Raw genomic sequence first — 23,873 nt, 5'->3', positions numbered from 1 at the left:
CACTATACAATTCACTGACTGCACTGACGAATAGGAGACCATATTCGACTTTAGGCCTTTGGTAACTGGTATATTAGAAAAGACATGGACATAAATTTAATTATTTATGTATAATACATCTGATTTGTGGTCGTCTGATGTTTCCAACTATGAAAAACAAAAAATCAAACCACACTAGTAGGACATGACACTTTTTCCCCATCCCAGAATCTTTATTTTTGACAAACTGATAAGGCCAAAGAGAACATCCCAAAAACGAGGATGTACACAGCCACTCTCCCCCCGTAACAGTTTTTGAGGAAAATAAAGTGGAGTTTTGTGTGTCTCCTCGGGTGTCGCTCCTCTCCTTCATCCTGCCCAGCTTTAGTGCTTCTCTTTTTTTCCCCTTCCTCTCTCAATCGAAGGAGAAGACTTGGAGAGGCCGGCTCGGTCTTAACAAGATTCTTCCAGACTGAATGCACTCAAAATAACGTGAAAGAAAACGTAACCAGGAAACGGGGCTGTGTGTGTGCACAGAGTCCATCTGGAAACGGACGATAGGGAGATGTGAAGCTCTTTAGTTGTTGCAGTGCCGGAGTAGTCAACAGTAACCGGGAAAGATGGCGAGGACACGGGCTCGCATGTTCCTCGTCTTGGCTGTAGTTGGAATTTTCTGTCTCGATGTCTCGGTCAGAGGAGAGCTGCAGGGAGAGCAACAGGAGGAGGAGGAGAGGTCCTGCCAGGGCGCCTTCGACCTCTATTTTGTTCTGGACAAGTGAGTCTCGGATATTATTTATTGCTTTGTTAATTTCTGGTCGCTGCGCATTGCCATGCAACCGTGTAGTTGTTTGGAAACGCGGAGCGCGTCAGTCGGACCTCCTGATGTAACGGAGTCTGAGAAAAGCGAGTGAGCGTGTAAAGTCGAAAAAATACCCAGAGTCTTCATTTTAATCAAACTGGCTTTTGCACCAAATCACAAGATTGAATCTTAAATCTGTGCAACGCAATGACTTCACTTAAAGAAACATACCTAAAATCATTTTAACTTGCTGTTTTGTGTCTTCGGGACATGCAAGTAATCAGATTGAAATTTAAGTTGGAAGTATATTCTTGACATCGGGGCATGCTTTTCTTTTTAGTTCGGTTTAAAGTGGTGAGACAAAAAGACCAAGCTTTACCGAGGGGATGTGGGCAGGGCGAGCAGGATGGATAGAGTTTCAGGCTGATGACGCCTGCGGACACAGCTGCTGCAGCTGCCCCATAGCGGTGCTATATGGGCCGGTTATCACTTTAAGCATCGGCTCCATCAAAATAAAGAGAAGAAGCATCAACTAATGGCTTCCTGTCACGACTAGAGTGGGGTTTTGCACTGAAAGCAAACACAACAAAAACATTGTTTCTAATACACCTTTTACACTGGATGTTGGCTCAGCTGATCGTTATATTACTGCTTGATAAACGGTTTCTTAATGCATTTTAGTTAAATGCACAGCTTTGGTGTAAGTTATGAAACATCTTGCATAAGGCGCATCCTCCAGCTGATCTTCTTTGTCATTGCCTGGCTCTTATCATCCACCAGGATGATCATTCAGTCATTTTTTTCTCTGTTTTGTTAAAATTCCACTTTGAACGTTTGCTGCAAAAACTTTGCTGTTTAAAGTAAAGTGGTACTCCTGCATCTTTAGAGAGGTCTTAGAGAAATCCTAAAATGTCCCTGTTTCTCTTTCCAAGTATTTCCTCCTCCTTCTTTTTTCAACTCATAGTTGTCTGGTGGGTGGACAGGAAATGAAGTTTGAGACAGTGGGAATGTCAAACAAAGGTCCCCAGTCTGAATTTAATCCATTACCCTATTACTGACATCAGTACTGTTAGAATAACACCAGGACGCTCTTTAAATATCTTTATCATTATGAAATTCTACAGACTCTTAGTGACTCAAAGCATTTTTTCAGGCCGCATGGTCACTGTGGATGCTTCTGCCACTGTTCTGGCATGTGTAAGCCTGATGATTTTACCCTGCGCTCCAGCTCATGTCGTTTCAGACATTGTAATTGGCATGTTTCTGTTATTTTGGCATGAGCGGCAAGGTGAGATTTATGCACATGGTCACAAACAAGCAAGTCTAAACATGCAACGTAGACGGATACAAGGAGAGAGAATGACAACAAAGCCATAAGGTATGGTTGGATTTGTGACCTCCCTGTGTAAAAGAATAGCAGGTTAGAATTTCAGTGGAATAATTATGTTCTCGACAGACGGAGTGATGTGATTTTGCGGTGAAGCAGCTAAACAATGTGGTATATAACATTTGAAAATATGCTGAGGTAATGGTTAAAAAAAAAAATTCTTTATGTCCTCGGCTGACCCGTGTGCACCACCGCCACCTATGAGCTGCGAGGTGGACGAGCTGAGTGACATTTTACTTTGGTCTCGACATATTTGATGATCTTTTTAATGTTCACGGCAACATCTGTCAGCCCCTCTCTTCTCTCTTTACCCTTTGCTTCAAAAAGTTTAGGAGGAGCCTGGGGAGCACGGCATGTCACGCATGGCTAAACCTCTGATACGCCCCTTTTCTTTTTTTGACTGTCTAGCAAGCTCCAGCAGGCCTTCAGGAAGCTGTTGATCTTTCTCCTGAGATAGCACTGATTTCTTGGCTGATATCAAATGCGACACAATGACTAATATTTAAGAAAGAATAGGGCAAAATCATCTCTAAATTGGACTTCACCTTATCAATACTCATCTTGTTTGCAGGTTTTGCTTTTGCTACACTCTCCAGTAGGTTATGAGACATGCTAAGGGGAGACTGTGTGCACGCTCCACTGTAGCATCTCAGTATACACAGAATAAACATTAGAAAAACGACCATCAGCTTCCTACATTCCTGCTCTCCGTGTCTGAGCCGCACCGAATACCATGCTGCATTTTTTTCGGACTATCTGGTTGCCCACAAATGGAATAATAGGTGTTGTGTTTTATGGCTGGGCTCTGAACAGAGTTTTGTGCTGACCGATCCAAGTGCTTTGGATTGGTTTTGGAAAAGGGGACTGTGCATCTCACAGTTTAGGAATGCAGGTAGAAGACTCAAGGGTAATTACTAAAATTGTAGAAAGATTGCTTTAATTTTCAGCAGAGGAGACGACTTTGAATGCGTTGTGCTTTTTCTGTGGATGGAGAATTGTCTGTCTCAACAATATGTTTTCAAACAAAATGTCAGAAACTGCTTTTTAAAAAATCTACTATATATAAATGTCCTAAAAGGATTTGGGGAAACCTGGCAGATATTTTCATTATCACGAAGAAAAAAGGACAACTGACAAACCAGAAGTTCTGTATATGGAAAAGGACTGGTAACAAAAATGAGGCCCAATCATCCTCTCATTGGTTGTAGTTTGCAATGTTAATGTTACCTAACAAGAGAACCCTTTGATTTAGTCTCAGTTTAATGAGCAGTACATGAAACACAGTTTTTACTTTTGGCAGTGTGTCACATAACTTCCTATCCTGCGCACTGGACTAAAACCTCTTTTGTGTATTTGTAACAAAGAGCACCCTGCTTCCTCATGAAGCATATCTTCATATCTTTAGCCTGTAAAATAAACCCACTGGCCCCATATGAGGACACACTTTTTCTTAATATAATGAAATAATGACTTCCTGTTCAAAGATTAAGTTTAGGTTTCATACTTAATCAGGTAAGGTCAAGTAAACCCAGACAGCTCCCAAATAGGAGCTCTGCACCAAGAAAGGATTAAGATGGGGGTTTTTTTACTAGTAAACTTTTGTATCAGGGACTTTTTTATGCCTTTACTTCTTGGGAAAGGGAAAAGTGGAGGAGGCAGTTCTGGGGAAAATAAAAGATTCAAAAGAGCTGTCGTAAATTTGACCAGCTCAGACTTTCACTTTGCTCATGACCCTGTTATGTGTACACACGGATGCCTGACCTTTGCAGAGTTTTGGTTTACAAGCTGTTTGATGTTGCATCCTTCACACACACACACTCACACTTTTACCCCCTGCTGAGTGTCACTTCTGGGTCCCTCTGTTGTTCATGTCGCAGCCTTTTTACTCCGTGCATCCCCAACCTGTTGTTTGGCTGGCTGCACTCAGTGGGACCATCTGTTCCCCCTCACAGTCAAACACACACACTTGCACTCTTCCACATACACATGCATGTCCACTATACACACACAGGCCAGCTGCCTGCTTCGTGGTCCCTGCTAGAGGCAGACTGCTACATCTGTCCCTGTCTAACCTCAACCCTCTGGCCCAGCAGCAATTAGCCCCCATTAGCAGCCCCATGGGACTCGATTTCATTAAGGACACTGTCATGTACGCAGCAGCATGTAGCGGGCTAATCAGCAGCACACAGCCGACAGGTTACAGTCCAAAGCAAGGGAATGTGATTAAGTGACCAGAAGACGGTCTTCTCTGTGTAAGAAATAAACTGCTGTTCCTTAAAAAATCATTAAACCCTTAGTATTTGTAGGCACACTACCTCTAAATCACTGCATGAAAATAAACCTCAGTTTATTAACCTCAAATTCAGCTTTTCTCTTTTCCTTCTTTTTGATCTAGGTGGAATAATATGCTACAGCATCACATCACACAAGTCCGTGTTTGTGGTATTTTTCAGGTCTGGGAGCGTAAAGCATCATTGGATAGAGATCTACTCCTTTGTGGAGCAGCTGGCAGAAAAGTTTATTAGGTACCAGCAGGATTTAGTCACTGATGTGTTTTTAGTATTTTGTTTTCTCCTTTCGTCCATGTTAACGCAAAAGCACTTTGTGTTCCCAGCCCTATGTTGAGAATGTCCTTCATAGTCTTCTCAACACAAGGAAAAATCATCATGAAACTGACCGAGAACAGGTAAACTCTACACATCAGTAACTGACTAATCCCTTATGTTACGTCTGTATCTGCGTACAAGTACTGTACAAAAATGCTATCTTTACTCATCTTTGTCTGTTAAACTGGTCTTGTGACCCTTCAAGATCAACAGAACAGATATTGCATAATTGCTAACAGATTTTACGCAGCTTCATGCAACCTTACGAATACAAAAAGTGAGACTATCTTTGGTTAAAACTTAAGCTAAAACGTTACTTTCCAACTCAGTTGAATCTTTCCTATTCCGTTTACTCCATGTCTTTTCTTAAAAGCGACATCCTTTCAGGATGTTTTATAAGGCTGTTTGTTTATTCTTCAGGGAGGACATCACTGGAGGCTTAATGGCTCTGAGGAAGGTTATCCCTGGTGGAGACACGTATATGAACTTAGGCCTGGAGATGGTAAGGCTGGGTTTAAATCACACTATCTGAGTCTTCATAAACCTTCCACTGAGCATTAATTGTGCCTGGCAGCTGGAACCAAGAGCAATTAGATAAGTATGAGGTGTGTCTCAAACCATGAATTACTTGCTCCTTCCTGAAAGTGCCGAGCTAAGTATTTAAGAGAGGCATTCTTAAAGAAATTACTCTTTTATTAATTTTTTTTCTTTTGTGAAAACAGGAATGTGGTTTTTTTTTAAGCAAAACATTTAAAGACATTCACCCATCTTTGCCAGAGCACAGTGTGCAAAGTGCGATCTGTGGCTTGACTCTACCTCAGTATCAAGGTGTTAGACTGTATGATCACCGGCTGTAACTCTTCTATGATCTGTAACTGAGAGTTTCGGTTGTTGTTGAACTTACGGTTGAATTCCTTTCTTTTTAAATGTAGGCTAATGCACAGATCTATAAAGAGAAACAAGGTAAGCTTCAACCCAAAAGCTTCATACATTGCAGTGCAAAGTTTCAGAGAACGTGAAAGTTGTGCGTTCTGCAGGGACTGCCAGCGTCATCATCGCCTTAACTGACGGAGAGCTGAATGAGTGGCAGTTTGACACAGCACAGAGAGAGGTGAGACGTGCTGTAAAGTAGAAACGTTTTGGAGCCAGTCGAGAAAATATTGCGGCCGGGCTGAGGACCGTTACTGTAGGCTGCGTGCCTGTTAGCTGTTTGTTAACTTTATGTTATTAGTGCTGTTCTTCTTTGGTGGCCCTTATTATGGTTTTCATATTTTAAACCACTTTAATATTTTGCCAGCTTTGATTGGTGCATCTGCCATTTGGAGGCAAAAGACCTGCCCTCTTGGCTGCGCCATGGTCATTTTTACTTTTATTACAAATACAGATGATAAATACTGCTAAAGTTATTTAGAAATGATTAATAATCAGGATGCGTAAAAGTTAATGCCCCTTTTTTGGAGAATGCATCATGTTGTGAAACACCAGTTTTTTCATTTTTGCTGTGTGAACTGAGAAAATGGTGGTTTTGGGGAGATTTTAGTGGCTCCACGAGACCACAAGAATCTCTTTGCAATTGTTCTTTCTTTTTGTTTTCAGGCACAGAGGGCCAGATCTATGGGAGCTATTGTTTATTGTGTAGGAGTCAAAGAATTCAACCAGACCCAGGTACGATCTACTGACAGATATCAGAAATATTCCAAATACATAAAAATCCAAATATCTTATTTTGTCTGTGTGTCTGTATGCTTTTCTAGCTTGCAACTATTGCAGACACAGTGGAACATGTGTTTCCTGTATGGGGAGGCTTCCAAGCCCTCAGGGGAATCATTGACTCAGTATGGCACACACATACCACATGTATACCATATAAACACTCACACACATACAAAAGAGAGCCATAAAAATCATATTACATCATATTAAATTACTGAGGTATCACATAACTATTTTTTTTTTTGTTTCCATCCCCTCTCTCTCAGATCATTAAGAAGTCCTGCATTGAGATTCTGGCAGCAGAGCCGTCCAGTGTGTGTGCAGGAGGTAAGAGGTGTGAGGAGCGGGGGTTTTCCCTTTCTAGTTCACAGAGTGGGCAGTCACGGTGTGCGATTGTTTCAGATGACAGTCATCCAAAGCCTCTGGAGTGAAACATGAGGTTGAGTAATCGCATGGATGCTTATGACCGCAGAGTGACAGAGAGCGTATTGTCATTCACGGCCGGGGGAAATTAGCATGGCCGCTTCAGCACAGCATGGGTGCAAAAAAAAAAAAAAGAGGAGGAGGGGTCTGCGGGTGTTGGTCAGAGGAATTAGCCATGAATCTTCAAGCATGGCTGCATCTCTGGCCTAGTTTGCCACATCGTATATGCTAAATAGCCATTTGGGTTGGTTTAAACCCTGTCCTCTCCCTCACTTCCTCTGCCCAGCACTTCTGCTCCTAGACAGCAGTTTAAGGAAGTAGGAGGCAAGAGATGAAGCATTAAGAGAGAGCCTTTATGGGTAGCCAGCAGGATGGATGAGCTTTGACATGACCTTATTAGGACTCACTTAAGGGAGTGCATTTGCAGCCCTGCTACCAGGACAACCAATGGAGATTAACATCCATTATGAGATATGAAGGACGGGAGAGGATGTGGAGAGAGGAGATGAGAGAAGATTCATGTTGCCGTAAAAGGACAAAAGGAGAAGCTGTTCTCACATGATAATTACAGTTTCTGTTAGTGCGCAAGAGACTTTGTGTCACTCGACGTGTGCCCAAATATCCTTCAGCAGCCTCATTTATTATTCGATTGATGAGCAGCCTAATGGTCAGTGAACTAAGAAAGCAGGGACCCGCTTTAACCAAGGCCTTACTCTGGCCTAATTAATTAAATTGTAATATGCTCAAATGCTTATAGTGCGCTTTGTCTGCCTTTGTTGTGATTTGTGCACATATACAATGGAAATCAGACATCCGGTGCTTTCACATTATACCAGAAAAGGCTTTAGATTGTGGAGAAATCACCAGCCCTCCTGCCCCAAACTCTTATAAAGTAAAGCAGTTTTTATCATTTAGCTATGTGATTTAATTTGAACAGCAAGGCCATGCATTGAAGCGTGAATACATACTGACACCCCACATTTATATTGTGACAGTCTCTTTCACTGTTATTTTTCTTGGCCCGCGTGTAGTCACATAGCATATCGTACACGCTTTACCCCAACACACACATTTAAATGGTCTTTAGTCTGCTAGCGCACACGCATCTCCCGGCACGTGTGTAAACACGTCCCTCACATTGATGTGAAGTGACCAGATCGAGCTGCCTGCAAACAGGCCATCAGACCAGACAGTGAACGTTGGGCCACACTATAAGACATGACAGCACTGATTCCCAGCGCGCGCACACAAGCACACGTTGAGGACAGTGAGAGTACGGCCTTCGATCTAACATGACAGGAGAGATAGCTGCTTTCATTAACGTCTGACCCTTTTCTACCCGCCGTGCCTTCCTCCTTTGCCCCTCCCTGTCCTTCACTGTCCTTTTGCACTAACGTGATTGAAGAGGCACTGTTGGGACAAGCTGTACCCCCTTTTCTCCGCACACTCAGTGCCCATGCGTATTCGTATGTATAATCACATATTCGTACAAAACAAAATCCCTGCCAGCCATTCAGGTGTGGATGTAAATGGACACGTTGCCATGCAGGAAAAGCAGAGAGCAGACAGGAGAGGGCAGCAGCATATGTGTCGGACATGGTGGTGGGGCACCACCAGTCCTCATCCACCATGTGTCTGACAGGAGTGACCTTTTAACACATCAAGCCTGGTGTGTGTGTATAATAGATTTTGTGACTGAGACATTTCTAGCTAAGAAAACACTGCTGTTTTCAATCAGTCAGATAATGACAATTGAAAATATCTATTTTTAAATAAGGTTAGGAAATATTATAGACTTCTCACATTTTTTGGATAAATGAGGTCCTGATTTGTTCCTATGTTGTTTTGGGGGGGGGTTTCTTTACTTTTCTATACTTCTACATGCCCATGAACAAAGCGAAATCTATCCCTTTCATTGGAGTATATTTAGCATCAGATTGTGGGTTTTTGTGTGTGAGCTATGCCATGGTGTAGCTTGCTTGGTCTGACTGCAAACCACATAGACCACAACTTATATTATATTATATTATATTATATTATATTATATTATATTATATTATATTATATTATATTATATTATATTATATTATATTATATTATATTATGTCACCACTACTTTCTTATATATGAGGTGATTGGTTCAGGTTTTGGTCAGTGAACTGGGTTTTGCCTACTGTAATGTCACAGGGTCTTTGATTTGCTGTATAAAGTTTCTTAAATAAAACCAAAGTGAAGATAAACTGAATCTGTCAATAAGCACATACACAGCTGTATGAGGTCAGCAAGGAGTTTGGTGCAGTTTTTGTAGTGTCTTTAAACAAATGCATTATAATATGCTTGTGCGAGTATAATTCTAATTTCCATTGTTGATGTAAATCGTGGATTGTCTGCAGACTTCAATCTGCACTCAGCATTTTTGCAGAATCTGTAAACACATAAACATCTGGTGTTTCTTTGCTTTTCAATTGTCTTCTCAGCTATTTCTCTTTCTTTGTATCTGTATTCATGGATTTCATGGCAGCTTGTCTGACCTTTAAAGAAATACTGTCACATATACACCCCGCAACCTGTGATGTTTTTATCCAGTGATCTTCACGCTGGTGCTTTAAATGTTAAAGATGTGGCTGGCAAATGTTCCCTTCGATTAGCCAGGATACTGCTAGGGGAAACCTCAGTTCACTTGTGTGCACACTTTCATTCATGCATACACTGAACACATGCCAATGCCTGCACATTCCACGGAGAAGCAGAATTACAGCACACGCACAGATCTGCACACAGGCACACACAAGAGCTAACGCCGTGTGGTAGTGCCATAGGTAAGGTCAGACCTACTTTGACAGTACTGTGCTGTTGTCAGCCCAGCAGGCATGTTTTTAAGCAAGTGTTTTTTTTCCCCGCTCTTTAACATATGCTGGGAAGCAGCCACATAGACACTCCAGCATATGCTGGCAAGCCTCTGTCAGTGCACTTTAACAGTGCCTAGGGGAAATTAAAGGTCAAAAGACACACACACACATTCGCACACACCTCCTGGCTATTGCACAGTCTGAGATATTTCTGAATAGCAACACTTTTAGCATTAGCACCACTGGAGCATATTATGGCCTTTCCACACATACACGCACAAGCACACAGATATAAACAAGCAGTAATGAGGCATGCACAAGTTCTCACTGCTCAAGTTGAGCCCGACAGAGCAAGGGACTGGCTGTCTGGCCCACAATGACTGCATACTTTTTCTGCAGTAATTTGATCTTTTGCAACTCTTGTGCAGCTAAAAAAAATATATGCATTACCATTGTTTCTCATAAGTGGTTGTATAACTAATCATTCCTGATGTCTGGACCCATTTTTTCTCTCAGAGAGTTTCCAGGTGGTTGTGAGAGGTAATGGCTTTCTCCATGCAAGAAACATCAACCAGGTCCTCTGCAGCTTCAAATTAAATGACACACATACTGTGGGTAAGTTCTGCAGGTGTACACAAGAACACTATAATAAATAGTATGCATCCTTTTCTCCTGCTTGCCATTAAGCAGGACCCTGTTCCCAGATTGAATCTTTTATTAGAATAGTTCAGATGTGGCAGATGTCCCATCTTCTGTCTTCCTTCTTGGATCACTCTGAGCTGCTCCCAGTGCTGTTGCTATTTTTTATCACTAAAAAACCCTATTTACATCTCTTGCAATTGTGCACTGGTGATGCTTGCACAATGGTTATTTCTTCATAATTTTATTTCTGGGGAAAAGTCATAAGAAGACATATCTGGAAAGAAGGGTAGGTATTTTGCATTTCAAGGTTGCACTTGTCAAAAAATTCCTGCATTTTCAGTTTGTCACACACTGCCACACAATGGCAGGTCAGGTTTGTTTCCACTGAATGTTCTCCCTTAGAGTCCTCGGGACATTGTAACAGAAAGTTGGACTCTGTGGGGTTAAATTCAAAACCCTATAGATGTTGCATGAGTACACTAACCTGGTGCGCCCCATTTGGGCTTTTTCCACTGAAAATGAGGGTCATAACTAGAGATGGGCAGTTACTGTAATCCGATTACTTTTTTCAAGTAACGAGTAAAGTAAGGGATTACTATTGCAAAAACGGTAATTAGATTACTGTTACTTTCCCGTAAGCACGCTGCGTTACTAAAACCGTGATTTTCTTGCGAAAGTGTCTCATGACAATGACGTAAGCGAGTGCGACGTTCGTGGCAACAGCTGTGTGCAGATCAACAATGGATAATATATCGAGTGCAGGAGAGTATGAGCGTGCAGCGTTTAAAGCGTGGAAGTACTTACTTTGAGTTTGATTCCATAAAAAGTGACAAAAACATTAGTGTTCGTTGTGCGTGGGAAGAAAACTTCTTTTTACAGCAAAAAAAAAAGTGCGCAACGACGTAATGGGAAATTCACAGAAACTCGCGGATTCTTCCACTGACCGCTGCGGCACACCTGCACCAGGGCAAACCTCCGCCTACCCTACTCCTGCTTTACAGGTGAAAATAGAGCAACAGGACCGCTGGGTCTTTGATTTAATTTATTTTCTGCTGTGTTTCACTTGCATCTATTTGAAAGAGTGAGTGTAAACACAAAAAATATTTTATTTATGTGCTGGAATGTGCAGAAAATAGGTTTAAATGTTAAACAAATTTCTTCCAGTCAAAGAATGTTGCATATAATTTAACTTCTGCTTGATGCATAAAGTTAAAAGATTAAAACTAATAGCAATTTCACTAGAAACACTCAATAATTACACAAGGAAACAACACTGAAGCAAGAAAAAAAATCTGATTTATGGTAAATATGGTGTGGTTTATTTGCTTATTTATTTAAATTTTTTACATGGCAGATAATTATCTGATAACCAGAAACCCTTTAAGAGGACTTTATCTCAAACCAAACACAAAGGGCATGAACCCCTGCAGTAGGATGAACCCATCCATAATATAATGGTTCCACCCAGAATCCTCTCTGAGGATTAATGCCAGATGCTTTTCATTTTCTAAGATAAAATTCAAGTTCTACTGAGAACTAATTTTCCACCCTAATAGTTTCAGCTGTAACCCATCCAGTGAGCTCTGAAATTGCCATTTTATAACATTCTTGTGGTTCTATTTTAAGGATGGGCCAAAACATGCTTAAATGCCAAGTATTGTGTATTGGGCATGATTTTTGGCATGATTGAAAGAAAAACTTATAAGTATCAGAAGCAAAAAAAAAAAAAAAATTGTTTTTAAGAAGTGTGATTTTTGCTTTTCCCCATGTAGATGAGAGACCAGCTGGAATAGAGGACACCTTTCTGCTGTGCCCTGCTCCTGTGGTAAAGGAAGTGGGGAAGTAAGTAGCACATCTCAGATCTTGTTTTTCCACCCTTATTTACCTCAGATTGTTTCTCAGCTGTGGCTCCAGTCTCTGAACTATCCCCGTACAGCTGTAATGCGGACATTTGCCAGCTGCTCTCAAGTTTGTTGTGGACACAGAAGACTGCTGTCCTTGAACAAATTAGGGCCAAAGTCATTGTGTGTCTGTGATCAATCAATGTTTGTCACAGCTAACGAAGCCAGACACCAATCACAAGGGGACAACAGGAGTAGAGCCCAGGAACATGACTTAATGAGAGCCTGCTCGAGAGAACCTCACAACTCCGGTGTGTTTGTGTGTGATGCTCCTAATCTCTGTCTGGCACTTTGGCAGAGACAAAGTGTGAGTGGAGTCAGCGGGGCAGTGTAAAGTTTCCTCTGAGGGATTCCAGCTTTGCCCTTGGTAATTCAGAGCACAATTTCCTTGCGGGGCAGACAGAGAGATACTGTGGGTTGAGTTTGGAGAGGATAAAGGCCCAGCAGCCCTTCCATCCTCTCTGCCTGCAGTCTTGTGCATAATTATACACTCAGGCCTGTGGCCTCAGACACCTCCCAGTCATCATCTGTCTTGTTTCTGTCACTCAGATTTTTAGCATGATTTGAGCTTTTCTTATCCGCCAGTGAAAAGTACTGCTTTGATGGGGAACCACTGCTCAGAGATAAGGAGGAAATATTTTTTCTCCAAAGAACTCACGAAACTGACAGACCAAACTATTTTTTTAATACTGAACATTAAAAGTAGTATATTACTGGCATATAACTGTTTAGGGTTTGACATAATGACAGAATGTAAAAGACATATGGAGCAAACTGTAAAGTCCAGCAAACACCCTGTACGTGTCTCTGCTTTAGTGTCTGATCTTTGTTGCTGGTGTGCTGTTGTAGCAGGTGGAGCTACTCCTCCTGAGAGCAGATCGAAACAGGCAGCATCATTACACTCTGCAGTGATGCCTGAAGGAGGCGTCCTTCCATGTAACAGAGGAGAGAAGAGTCGATACTGCCTAAAACCCTGAGTGCTACTAAAGAGCAAGTCAGCTGTGGTGGCTGAAGGGTCCAGAGAGAAGGCCAACAGCTGGCTGATGAGTTCATTGCAACAGAAGTGGAAATGTAGAGTGAGGCGAGCGTGACACTGTTCAGGTTGGACAGGTGTTATACACTTTTATATACTTTTTTCTTCTCTCCCATTGGACTGTTTTAGCATTCTTAACATGATCATAATGCTTATCACAAAGGTTTTCAGTTTCACAGAACATTTTTTCAAACATCTCATTAAAAAAAAAGTAAAAGGGAAAAAAACATTGAACTGAAATCAGGCAGCATGGTGATGCACTGTAGACACTTTTGCCTCAGCAAGAAGGTCCTGAGTTGAGAGTCCTGGGCGGGGCCTTTCTGTGAGGAGTTTGCATGTTCTCCCCGAGTTCTCTCCGGGTACTCCAGCTTCCTCCCACCGTCCAAAGGTTACGTTAGGTTAATGGGTGATTCTAAATGGCCCATAGGTGTGAATGAGTGTGACTGGCTGTCTGTCTCTCTGTGTTATCCCTGTGTCAGATTGGCAACCTGTCCAGGGTGTACTCTGCCTCTTGCCCTATGGTAGCTGGGATAGGCTACCATCCAGGCTATCATCCAGGCTATCCCACAACCCTGATCAGGATAAATGGAAGGGAATAGATGGATTTCTTTTAAATCACTTATTAAGGAAAAAAAATTCAGCTTCTTAAACATCAGTAGATATATGTGATTATTATGTTATATGCATGTTATTATCAAATAATAACACACCACAAGCTTAAAAAAAGATTAATGGATTATACTAAAACTATAAAAAAAAAACATTTTATGCAATTTTATAAACCAGTGATGAAATAAATTTTTCGTTCACATATCTAAAGTTATTACACTTTAGATATGTGAACTGCTTCCTGTTGAGGAATTTTTAGGTCTTCAGCTTTACTTGAGATCTTAGGGACTCCGGCTTCCAGCATCAGCGAGGGTCTCCACCAAAAGCCCCTCACTCTCCTCCTGTCTCACCCAAGTCGCACTGTCGGTTAGAATGAAGGCACTGGCGGTCCTGTCACACAAATCTGTGTTGACTGGGAACCTTCCGGATGCAGCTCCCCCTCCTGAGCGCACACACAAAGACACACACATATGTGGGGCAAAGACATATATAGTGGGCAGATTGATGATTGATAGGGGCTGAGATCTCTCTGTCAGCGTGGAGCTGATAGCACCCTGTCCCTTGCCTGAAAGGAGGGCTGACCACAGGATGGGGAAGGAAAGACAGAAAAAGGAGAGAAGACGCAGAAGAAAAGATTAGTGGCACCTGCACTGCCAATTTTCTATTCCCAAGTCAGTGTCAGCATGAGTTATGAGACGAGCTACAGTGGCGTGGAGCGCTGAGGGGATGTGGATGAGGAAAGGCTTTCCTTCTCCCATCCCCCGCCTCTGTTTCATCTTCCCAGCCATCCCACCACCCTGCAATGACCTCCGCCTTCCCGCCCCCTCCTCAAACTTAACCCAAAGCTCAATACCCCCCTTGTCTGTGTCGCCCTAAACCATTAGACCAAGCACAAGAAGTCTTTCTCCATTCTTCTTCTACACTCCAGCAGTCTGCTCTTTAACCCCCTGCCAGCGTATGTGGCTCAAATGTCTTGGCCTTTGTTTTATTTTATTTACAGTTTCATTTCCATCCATTCTATCCTGTTATCTTCCCATCTAAAATGATTTGCTTTTTCCCACCCTTGTGTCCGCCCTTCCTGTACTTGAGTAGTTACAGCTACGCATATCGGTGCTGAATGCTGTACAATTAGAAGTCATTTTAGCTGTCTGTGGTTTCCACATCAGAGGTCTGCGTCCAGTCCAAGCAGAAGAGATTCCTCCCGTGGGTGGAGACCTCGCTGACCTCTTCGAACGCTTTTAGCTCTGCGTTTTTGTCAGCATATTTTCGTGTGCTTATAATGGAGCAAGTATGGACAAAGCAAGAAAGTATTTGGCACCTGGTTAAACTTTTACAGTAGCTTGAAGCTACGCTGTGAATGTGTTCATACAAGCAGATGTGATATGTCAGCACTTCTGTGTTAGATGACCAGCAGCCGGCTTGTGTTGTTTTTTGTATTTCTTTAGAGTGATCTACCTGCAGGTGAGCATGAACGAAGGCCTCTCCTATATCACCAGCTCTGTTCACATCACTACTACTGAATGTGTAAGTAGATCCAGTGTAGCTTACACTACAGCTTCACAACATTAGATGGTAATATTTCTCTCTGGCATGCTGCCTTTTTTTTCTTTTGAAAAAACTTTCTTTCATCTGTCTTATTTCTCTTTTGGCTCTTTTATCTTCATCTCTCCTTTCCCTCTGAATTCTCCTCTGTTGCGTCTGTCATCAGAGGAGGCTGTGAGTACTTTTGCTTTTCACTTTCCCTTTGTTTTCACTTCACTTGTGTTTTATTCCTGTTTAACCGTTATCCCGTCCATCTGCATTTGCGCAGTTTGACGGCACCATCGTGTTGATATCCTTGCTCGTGGTATTCCTGCTGTTGGCTCTGCTGCTGATGTGGTGGTTCTGGCCTCTCTGCTGCACTGTGGTAAGTTTGACAGACCAAATGACCTCGTTTTTCAGGAAAACAACTACACTGTTTTTTTGTTTACACTATATTATTAATTTATTTTTCTCTGCTTCAGGTGATCAAAGAGCCTCCACCACCTCCTCCTCCAGAGCCTGTAAGTCACCTGTCACATGAACCTGTCGCAATCTTTCCCCTTTCTTTCATTCTATTCAAAGATTTGCATAAGAATTCAGGACTACTGCAATGTTTCTTATTTTTGCAGTTAATATAGTAAAGTAATAGTAATAACAGTGTTTAAGCATATGAGCTGTATCCTCATTGAGGCTTCGCTAACAGGAGTCAGATGATGATGATGGTTTACCCAAGAAAAAGTGGCCCACAGTGGATGCTTCATATTATGGAGGAAGAGGAGTAGGTGGCATCAAGCGCATGGAGGTACACTCACTCACTCTCAACTTTCAGAATTTGCAAAAGGCAAACGGACAAATTTTTTTTTTTTTAAATTTCTTACTTACTTAAGGTGCGATGGGGGGAGAAAGGATCCACAGAGGAAGGTGCGAAGCTGGACAAACCTAAAAATGCTGTTGTGAAGATGCCGGAGCAGGAATTTGAACCCTATGAGCCCAAGCCCCGAAAGCCTCCCCGTCGACCCCCACAACAGAGGAGGTGGTACACCCCCATTCAGGTAAGTTTATCATATGAATGCTCTTTAAATGTTCCGTTTATGTTTGTAGCTTACTTTATCCAACCGCAGGAGAGGAAGTCAGCTATATTTATCTTTATATAAAGCTGAAAAATTTACAGCACCTAACCTAAATAAAAATCATATGACAAACAATCAAAACATAATAATAATAATTGATCATATATTTCAGGATCTAGTAAAGCAAATGATATACAGATAAACAGGTACATTAACCCTTTCAAGAGCTGGACAAGCAAATAATTGCCAGAAAATTAAAATTGTTTTTTTTAAATAGAGCATTTATTGAACCATCTGACACATTTTAAAGCTTAATTAAATATTAATTTGCAGTTTTAATTTATTTATCACATTTACTACATTATCTATTTCTTTTGCAATTTATTGCAATTTATGTAAGTTTTCAGGAGGAAAAAAAAATCACACTGATGATGTTCTCAAAAACTCACAAAAACTCATATATTAAATATGGCACACGAGACATTAAGGTATTATGGTCCTTTTCAAAAAATCATATATTATTTGGCATTATAATCAGTCTCATTCTCTGTCTGTGGACCTTGGTAGAACACACTAAAAAAATTTTATTTAGATTAACTTTTTTGTTTTAAATCACTCTCATTTATATATGACATTTGTTTCATTATAAATCCTCCATTTTTAATTCACTTTCCTGACTCCCCAGGGGAAACTAGACGCTATCTGGGCTCTGTTCAGGAGAGGCTATGACCAGGTATCTCTGATGAGACCGCAGCCTGGAGACGAGGTGAGCCTGCTTCTACCTACAGTCAAGTTACATTTTCATCCGTTTCTGCAATTTAAGAAACCACAAAGATGCACAACGGCTGACACAAACTATAATTTGCTGATTACGAGTAATTTAGGGGGCTTGCCTTCTAAACAGCGGGTTTTCTGTCTTTCCGTAGAGCATCTGCATCCTTCTTTTGTCTGCCACGCTGCATAACGACACCATAAAGACATAGGAAAATCTTTAACGCAGCACCCCAGTTCTCAGCACGCACACCCACACAAACACATGTGGAAAAACATTCACAGGGGAAATAGTGAGGTACAGACAGGACTCTCTTTGTCAAAGCTGCAATTGTTCACACACAAGGCGTACTGTGCTATTATGTACTTTTCCCTCTGACTCCCAGAAAATGACATGGTTTCTGTTGAGGTTTCAAATAGCATGTTTCACCATCACTGTTTACTGTTAAGTCATGATTATAGTAAACAAATATATACAAATTGTGTCATTCTTTGTTTTAAGTGCTATGTTTTATGAGAAAAACCAAAAAAAAAATAATTGAATGTGCTATTACTGGACATTACTGCCACTGCTGAAAAGTCCTGAATCATGACATCACTACGTTTCCTGCAACTGAGTGTGACAGATCGAGACAGAGAGCAGAGCGGTCCCTCTTATCTAACCTTGACCCCCGCGTCTGGCATCTCGTAACCCCCAAAGACATGTTTTCCTCATCACACTGGTTGTCATGGTGAAACATCTGCTCCGTTGTAAATGGTGTCATTGTCGCTTCTCATAGCTGTGGTCTCATCACTGTAAAATTTATCGATTTGTGCTCTTCAATGACATGATTCATCTTTACTGTGCAACAGTGCGAGTGTGTGTCTGCTCGCGTCTGTAAAAGTGGTCGCCACCGCTGGTTTTATCTTTTCTTTCCATCCTACACATCTTTTTTTTTCACTGCGCAGAACAGTTCATCTCTGTCATGGCAGAAGTTTCTCGAGTCTTTGTCAGACACTTTCTGTGGGGCTGCGGTTCACAGACACTCAACAATAACCCCCACCCACCTCCTTTCACGCGCCATTAACTGAGAAAAATAAAAAAACGCTACTTCTCACATGGAAAAAAACGAGGGGATTCACTTTTGCTGCAGAGGAGGAGAGAATGTTTAGAATAGGTGCTGATAGCCATATCAGACATGAAAGACGACAGTGATTGCTCATCGCTGATAAAGCCAGGCTTGGATATTCCACACAGGAAAAACAACAAGCATCTCTTCAAAACCCAGAAACCTCAGCACAGCTGGTTATTAAGAAGCCCCAGTGTGGTGGCAAAAAGTACAGCAGTAGATAGCATTAACTATCACACCTCTCAGTCCAGCTTGTTAACCAGCAGCTCAGGAGGTGCTTGTCCTGCTTTCTCCCCACATTACTCCTACTTCACTGCCTCTGCAAACAGCCATCAGCGGCCTGCCAGTTTCTGCCACGCTCCAAGTTTGCATTTTATCTCTTTTTCTGCCATGTGTGCGTGCATTTCCGTGTATTTGTGTGTGTGTGTGCGCGCTACTGTAATGTGCATGTCACTTCTCCTAAGCAAGCATCACGCAAACAGATGGGCAGTTGAAAGGCCACGAGCCATATTGTGACAGATGAGATTCCCTTCTTTTGTCCCCGGAGCTGATGGCGCTGATGGCTCTTGTCACACAGTACAGGCCAGACCAGAGGGCGGTCACCAACTCTCTGTTCTCATGAACAGACTGCACAAATGAGCACTTCCTCTTCTAACCCCCTCCCCTTTCTTTTTTTCTTCTCACCACTTTATAGAAAGTATTAGTTTACACAAATTTATAAATGTTACATGAAAAATCAATATAAAGTCTCTTCACATCACAGCAAATCTCCCACAGGCTACTAGGCTGATGCATGGGTCGCATCATTTTCATCCAAATCAAACAATCCAGTAGGAGATCATTCCCACTCAGGATACACTTTACAGTCACTCTTTCCTCTAAAGGGAAAGTGCACAGAAGCAATCTCAGCAAAAATCCTTCTCAAATCATAATAGGGCTCCTCGAACTCCTCAGTGTCAATTCTAGGGTTTGGAGTTCTTCAATAATTTCTCACACATCTGTGTATGTCCACAACAGTGTTTCAGTATCACAGAGTTCATTTGCTCACTGGAAGTCTAAATGCAAATAAACAGTTTTTTATCAGCAGCATCTATTTCAGTGGTATTATGAATAATCAACAGAAAAGGTTGTCAGCTGTTTTCATGGGAACTACTTCTTAGTCCCAGTTTAAGTTGTTTCTGGGAAGGGTAGTTGAGATTAAATGATAGGGCTGTCGGGAAACACTGATCCACAGTAACCAAAAATGTTTGGTAGGTATCATTTAAATGCACTGCTTATCGCCCTTTTATGTTCATTTATGTGGGGGAGGGATCTCAAAATGTGACATTACAGATCTGCTCTGTATCGACCCTAAACTGCCGATGAAGTGTGTTAACTCTCGTGAGTTCGCACACAGCATTTTCCTTATGTGAGTGAATTGCTGTAATGTCATGTGAGGTGACAGGCAGAGCTGTCAGGTCAGATGTGCCTCCGCTCTTCTTTTTCCTGTTTGCTTTACTATAATGGCGGTGTGTGTGTGTGTGTGTGTGTGTGTGCGTGCGTGCGTGCGTGAGTGTGTAAGAGAAAGAGAGTTCCCCTTGAGCGTACAAAACAATCTGCTTTGTGTGTGTGTCTGTCAGAAGAGTGGTGCAAGCAGGGATGCTGGAGGTGTTTCAGGGCTTTGTTTTTCTCCTGAAAAGGAGTTGAGGCTCAGAAGTAAACAAATGCCAAGAGGGGTGATAAAGTAGGGACAGATATTACACAGTCACAGGGGCAAACGGGGAGAGTGACCATCACAAGTGACTCATTCTTGACCTCTCACATAGCTCTTATGTGTCCATATCACCTTAATTAAGGTTTCTCCACCTCTCTTTCTGTTATTCATGAGCCAGAGGTTTCATTTGAGGCCATATGTTCTGGTGGATGCATGTTTACAGTCTCTCTCTCTCTCTCTCTCGCACACAGACACACACATAAACATACTCATATTCATGAGCTTGTGCTCTCATTGTGTCCATATGCTCTCTCTGGTGTTTTGCTGCTGCTCTGCTGCTCACAAACTGGCCTTTTCACAGCAGCCCGGCAACAACACCAAAGCAGTCAGCACCCCCCTCCCACCTGGCCCGCCCCCAATCAATTACATACCCTTCATACACACACACATACAACACAATGACCCTGCAGTTACAAAGCTACCGCTGCTGAGGCCCTCTTAATGGCCCCTGTGTGACTTTAGGGCCTCTCTGTTTAATAAGGTGTTATAATCAGACCACCAAGGGTCTATGACACAGAGACCTACTCTCCATCCTTCACACACTGACTGAGCAGGACAAGTGAGCATGCATGTGTGTGTCTGCAGAGGGATGCTATGCAGGGGAACAGAGAGGACAATAAGAGAAGCGTTCCATTCTCCCTGACTTGTAAATTATGTTAAAATGCTAAATGGCTTCTGTTAACTATTGTGGTGATATTGAAATCCCTCCTTTACATTCCTTCAAGTCAAGCACATAAGAGACATAAACCACTTTCTGTTCTACGCCAAGAAAGGACTAGTCACTGCTGAGGTTGCAAGAGAAGAGGAGGGGAAACAGAAAAAGCTGCCCTCTGTGTATGTATGTGTGTACTTGCCTGTGCGATAACTCGGCGTCTTTGCTAAAATCACAGCTATTGTAGTGCAGGTGTGGACAGCAGACAGAAGCAGCTTTGTGTGCCCTCCAGGCCCTAAAACACACATCCTTGTGTTAGTAAAGCTGGGAGAAGTCTCACGCAACCCATCTTGGCTGGTGGCTCTTAAAAACTTAGTGCCAGTGCACAGAGATGCACTGTATTTTAATCTGCATTCTGCTTTTAAATGATAATGTGTAGCAGTTGTTGTTGTTTTTTTTAAACCACCATCTCTCTCCGTTTGTCATGCAGGGCCGCTGTATTCGCTTTCAGCGCGTCAAAGATGGAGAGTCCACCCCAAACAACCGGGCCCCTCCTCGTGCACATTGCTCTCCCTCGGCTCCGCCCGCTCCTCCGGTTGTTGAACAGCAACCTCTGGTGTCTTACTCCGTTCCCCGCACGAAGCCTCCGTCAAGGGGGCCCCGTACCACACCACCCTCATGCACCACACCACCTGCAAGGGCACCCCCATCCATGGTACGACCACCTCCGTGTCCACCCCCAACTCGCACACCCCCGGGTCCACCAGGACCCCCGCCTTCTCGACCCCCACCCAGGCTCTAATGATAAATAGAGAGCCCATGATAAAGAGCTGATAGGTCAGCCGATTCCATTAAAAAAAAAAAAAAAAAAACATGTCCTCTCTTCACTCTGATGACTCATAGGCAAGCCAGGAGCTCAAACTTGAAGCTCTGTGCTTTGTTGCTGGACAGCAAAATGTATTTATCTGATTTTAAAATCAGCTACTGACTTTCAAGTTTCTTTTTTTTTTATACAAAAAAAGGGGGTAAACATTTTAGAAAAAAAAAAAACAAAAAACAAAACAAGCATGTAGTTAAAGATTAAGTCTGTATGTCCAGTCTTAGATGCAATGGTGAACTAAATGGTTTAGAGTAAGTGCAATCCAGTAAAAAAAGGGGTTTCTTGTGTGTGGCTGAAAGTTGGCTCATGACAGTTTGTGCTGGTAAATACAAAGGGAAAGAATGCTGAGCGAGGGAGTGGTCTGAAATTTAGCATTTTTTATTTTCTGGGTGTCTACAAAAATCACCCCGATTCATCGTTTAACTTTTCAAACAAAAGCTCTTTCTTAAAGTTTAAACGTTCAGTGATCCTATTGAAACTGCAGGGCAGTTACACCGCATTTTATTTATTAGAATACAGGCCCTGTCTGCATATGCTCTCTTTAGTATCAGATACTTTCCTGGGTTTTTTCTTTAAAGGGCAAGGGGCATCTGGGTGGCTTTTAGGAAGTACTGTGGCATGGCATCTGATGTATTTGTCTTCTTATCAACACCACTGAACAATTGTATCTTCAGGGTTCTCTTGTATATCATTTGCATTATTTCATTATTAACAACTTTGAATGTCTGTCTTTAATAAAAATGTTTTTTTTTAATCTCCTTCCTGCCAGACAATTCTTTCATAGTAATTAAAAGCATGTTATATTTGAAGAATGTTTCTGCACTCGTATTGTAAATCAGCTTCTAGCCTCGCCGGGATCAGTGCAACACGGACCTTATGACACACTTATTAGTTAATTGGCTATTGCCCGGTGCAACATTTGGTGATGTAATGCATTTCTCTTTAAGCAGCTCTTAAACTAATTGCACTTGTGCTGCTCTCCAGACATTAATAAGCTGTCTGTGACATACACCCACAGGCCTCTTCTTTTTTTTTTTTTTAGATATGCTTTACTAGTACTGGTTTGGATCCCATTTTGCCTTCTGAACTGCCTTAATTCTTCTTGACATTTATTCAACAAGGTGCTGGAAACAATCCTGAGATTTTGACACATATTGACATGATGACATCACACAGAAGCTGCAGATTTTATTTGTCAGCTGCACACCTGATCCACTGCATCCCAAAGGTGACCAATTAGATTTAGATCTAGGCCATTCAGGTACAGTGAACTCACTGCCATGCTTAATAAACCAGTTTGAGATCATTTGGTCTTTGTGACATAATTGTTTATGCTACTGAAAGCAGTGTGGTCAAAGGAATGAACATAGTTAGCAACCATACTCAGGTACACAGTGACATTAAACCATGCTCTGTTGGTACTGAGGGGCCTAAAGTGTGCTAAGAAAAAACTCCTAACACCATTGCACCACCAGCCTGAATTTGAAAGAGGCAGAATGGGATCCATGCTTTCATGTTAGTTAAACCATATTCTCACCCTACCATCCAAATATTACAGCAGAAATCGAAACTCATCATTTTTCAATTTTGGTGTGCCTGTGCAAATTATATTCTTAGCTGAAATAAGTGGCACCTGTTTTGGTCTTCTGCTGTTATTACCCATCTGTTTCAAGGCAACATGATGCAACTTCGACTGTAACAAGTGGCTATTTGAGTTACTGTTCCCTACCTATGAGCTTGAAGCAGATAACAGCTCTGAAAGTATTTTCACTTAGAGAGGGTTGTGCTGGAAAATCCCAGCTGATCAGCAGTTTCTGAAATACTCAGACCAGCCCATCTGGCACCACCAACCACAACACAGTCTGAGTCACTTAAAACCATTTTCTTCCTCATCCTGATGTTTGGTTTGAACTTCAGCAGGTCATCTTGACTAAGTCTACATAACTAAGTGTACTGATTTACTGCCATGCAATTGGCATATTTGATCAGGTGTAGCTATCTGCAAAATAACTCCTAAATTCTGACAACTGCTTTACGTGCTATTCAAATTCACAATTCTAAAAATAGGTGATACATTTGTCATATATTTACACATAAATGCTGCTAGAAAACATGTAAAACCACGTTTCACTGGGAATTAGGGGTTATTGTAAAAGAAAAAGTTAAAATACAATTA

The 23,873-nt window shown here is 41.9% G+C and overlaps 1 protein-coding gene across 1 annotated transcript; it reads left to right on the top strand.

Annotated features, from left to right (window-relative positions):
* The first annotated feature begins 375 nt into the window (after positions 1-375).
* Positions 376-22,455, top strand: antxr1d (ANTXR cell adhesion molecule 1d). The gene is made up of 18 exons (XM_085296951.1): positions 376-754; positions 4,619-4,690; positions 4,780-4,851; positions 5,192-5,273; positions 5,704-5,734; positions 5,809-5,882; positions 6,368-6,436; positions 6,526-6,606; positions 6,751-6,811; positions 10,273-10,371; positions 12,171-12,240; positions 15,387-15,465; positions 15,752-15,847; positions 15,945-15,983; positions 16,166-16,264; positions 16,350-16,514; positions 17,218-17,298; positions 21,308-22,455. The coding sequence occupies exons 1-18, from the start codon at positions 600-602 to the stop codon at positions 21,617-21,619; spliced, it is 1,737 nt and encodes a 578-aa protein (XP_085153077.1). The 5' UTR covers positions 376-599; the 3' UTR covers positions 21,620-22,455.
* Positions 22,456-23,873: the final 1,418 nt, after the last annotated feature.

This window comes from Mchenga conophoros, linkage group LG13 (assembly GCF_057382185.1).
Source record: "Mchenga conophoros isolate Kocher_MC1m ecotype Shallow Benthic linkage group LG13, M_conophoros_male_GT1.1, whole genome shotgun sequence".
NCBI classification, from domain to species: Eukaryota; Metazoa; Chordata; class Actinopteri; order Cichliformes; family Cichlidae; genus Mchenga; species Mchenga conophoros.
This window is presented reverse-complemented; position numbering and strand designations above follow the sequence as displayed.